The sequence below is a fragment of the Silene latifolia genome, chromosome 2 (assembly GCF_048544455.1).
Source record: "Silene latifolia isolate original U9 population chromosome 2, ASM4854445v1, whole genome shotgun sequence".
NCBI lineage: Eukaryota > Viridiplantae > Streptophyta > Magnoliopsida > Caryophyllales > Caryophyllaceae > Silene > Silene latifolia.
In genome coordinates this window covers 5920444-5923083 of record NC_133527.1, presented here as the reverse complement: position 1 = coordinate 5923083, position 2640 = coordinate 5920444, and the positions used below count along the sequence as shown (strand labels likewise).

Sequence of the window (2640 nt, the reverse complement as noted above, 5' to 3'; positions counted from 1 at the left end):
TCATCCTCCGAATTTCAAGATCTCTCTCGGCATCCCGCCTCTCCCTCTCGGCATCCCGCCTCTCCCGGCGGCTAATTGAGCTTGGAGCACACTCACGACACTTGGGGTATAAGGTTGTTGTTGGGAGGAAATTGACCCTCTTCTTCTTGTAGGAGGGTAGAAAATCTCCTTTGCCGACCCGGCTCCATACACATCTCCTCTTTGGAACCCCTCAACAAGATCAAACCATAGCTCATTGTCATCAATTTCCGGGTTGTTCTTCCTACGGACAAGGAATTGTTCCTAAAAAATTGATAAAACATTAATGGTTAGAGGTTACTTATCTAAAAATTGATAAAACATATACTTTAAAAAGCTAAGAAATTTTTATTTTTTGACACTTACATATAATTGTTGATCTTTTTCCTTCGCGAAGATCAACTTGCCCTTGCTTGTCTTCTTTGCGTGAGTGTCAACAAAGAGATCAACAATCGTGGGTACCTTACCCTTATTCTTCTTGGTCTTAGGAAAAAAAACAAGGAAATTGTTACTCAAACATGATAATTAATGAGACTAATTAAATTAGAAGACTATTAAATTAAAAGCTAAGACAAATAACTTACATCTAACACCACACGATCATGAAAAGATTGAGACCCTCCATAATGAGTAGGCTCAACTTCCGCATCCTTATCTCCTCCTTTCCTGTTGATCTTGTTCCGGGCCGATGCTTCCTTGAACTCAGGACTGTTCCGATACTTGGTATATTCCTCATATGACGAACCTGTAATCAATAAAATAACAATTATTAATTAATATATTTTCAAAATATGTAATGAATTTTAACTAATTACGGGTATTAAAAGAAACTAAATACCTTTCATGAAAGATGGCGCCTTCTTCCTCTTAGACACCTTATACATGTTGTCCCTTAGCCTCTTCTTGCCAATGTCATTATACCTTTGCCAAACTAGGCGCTCAAGGTTGGTTGGCCAATAGAACACACGCTACAAAAAGTAAACACATAGATGAGAAACAAATTAATAATAAGGTAAAAAGAATAAATAAATTATATTTAATAATATATATTTTATAAATAGATACCCGGATGTTGTTGAACCACAACTCCTTATCTTCATCACTAGCGTTACTCCAACAAGTAACGCCGTGTGTCATGTTCTCTTGGGTGCTATTAGTCACACCACGAACAACTGTTTGACTTCTAAACCTGAAATCAAACATGTTAAAAACATAATTATATAGGAAAAAAAAATAATGTATAATTAACATATGTCTAAAAAAAGTCATTTATTACTAAATAAAAAAATTACAAAATAGAATGAATAAAAAATTACCAAAGACCATTCGGATCAAGGATCATCCTGTTGTCAGTATGTCGGGGTATAGCAACCTCCTCCTCCTCCTCACTCACCTCCGTAGTAGAACGGTCAACGTCCTCCTCCCGCTCTGGGAGCTACTACCTCCCTCACTATAGCCTCCGCCGCCTACTTCCTCCGGGAGCCATGTGTACTACAATTGAATAAAAAGTGTTAGCAAATATTACAAGATAATTATTATAAGATACAAAAAAATAAAACCTAATAAACAAGTATAAAAGACAAAATAAAACGCTAATAATTGTTTCCAAATTTTGATATGTATACTTTTAATACCTTCTCTTACTCATCATCATCATCATCCTCATCTTCTTCTTCTTCTTCTTCTTCTTCTTCTTCTTCCTCCTCCTCTTCTTCTTCTTCTTCCCCCTCTTCTATCCCATCCCTCTCCTTATCATTCTCTTCTTCTTCCTCTTCTAACTCCTCCTCCGCTTCTATCTCATTTGCATAAATAATTTCATCATGATCAACTGGGACAAATCTTTTCGATACAACCTCTTCTTGGAAAAAAGATGTATCAACTTCTGATCGTGCCTTTGTTTTAAAAACGGCCCACCATTGCTTTTGTTGTCTATCATTGCTTGTGCTCGGAAGAGATGCAAAATAAACTTGATGAGCTTGTTGTGCAAGTATAAATGGGTCATATTGAGAGTAGGTTCGAGTATGATTCACTTCCACGAGTTTGTAACGATCATGGACTCTCGTTCCAGCTACGGAATTATCCCTCCATTGAATCTTGAATAAGACGGAATTATCCCTCCATTTTATGCTAATTTCAAGATTTCAATTGGGTCCTTATCACTCCAACCTAAACCCATCAATGTACGTTTCAAGTCACTAGCAAACACACATTTGTGAATTATTAATGAGAAAAAAAATTCGCGACAATTCCCCTTAGTTCTCCAAATACACAATGTGGAAAAGATACATATTCCACATATGTATTCAGAGAACATTGGAGAAATTTGCAACCAAATTCTTTTCTCATTAATAAAATCACAACTATGTGTTTACTACCTAAGTGACTTGAAACGTACAAAGACAGTCCCAAATTGGGGACTATTCAAGAATTGCTCCTAATGAGTAATTCTTGAACGGGTACTAGGTCATTATATATTAAACAAGTTGTCAAAATTATAAGGCAAATTTATACAATCCCCTAATCAAATGACATTACTAATTTAACAAATTTATACATCATGCTCATTCCATTCAAGAAAAATGCTAATTAATTTTTTAAAAATGCTAATTAAATCATTCTAAC

At 35.5% G+C, this 2640-nt stretch overlaps 1 protein-coding gene across 1 annotated transcript; it reads right to left on the bottom strand.

Annotated features, from left to right (window-relative positions):
• LOC141632820 (uncharacterized) lies at positions 1–981 on the bottom strand. The gene is made up of 4 exons (XM_074445334.1): positions 857–981; positions 603–763; positions 385–501; positions 1–282 (listed from the first exon to the last, which is right to left on the bottom strand). Exons 1-4 carry the CDS (start codon positions 900–902, stop codon positions 1–3), a joined length of 606 nt encoding a protein of 201 aa, XP_074301435.1. The 5' UTR covers positions 903–981.
• Positions 982–2640: the final 1659 nt, after the last annotated feature.

What these genes read in the sequence shown, in the direction of transcription:
- LOC141632820 (XM_074445334.1), bottom strand. Translation starts at nt 902, where the DNA reads ATGTATAAGGTGTCTAAGAGGAAGAAGGCGCCATCTTTCATGAAAG. An exon ending in GGCGCCATCTTTCATGAAAG is followed by an intron (nt 764 to 856) that starts GTATTTAGTTTC and finishes TATTGATTACAG; the next exon opens with GTTCGTCATATGAGGAATAT. An exon ending in ATGATCGTGTGGTGTTAGAT is followed by an intron (nt 502 to 602) that starts GTAAGTTATTTG and finishes TTTTTTCCTAAG; the next exon opens with ACCAAGAAGAATAAGGGTAA.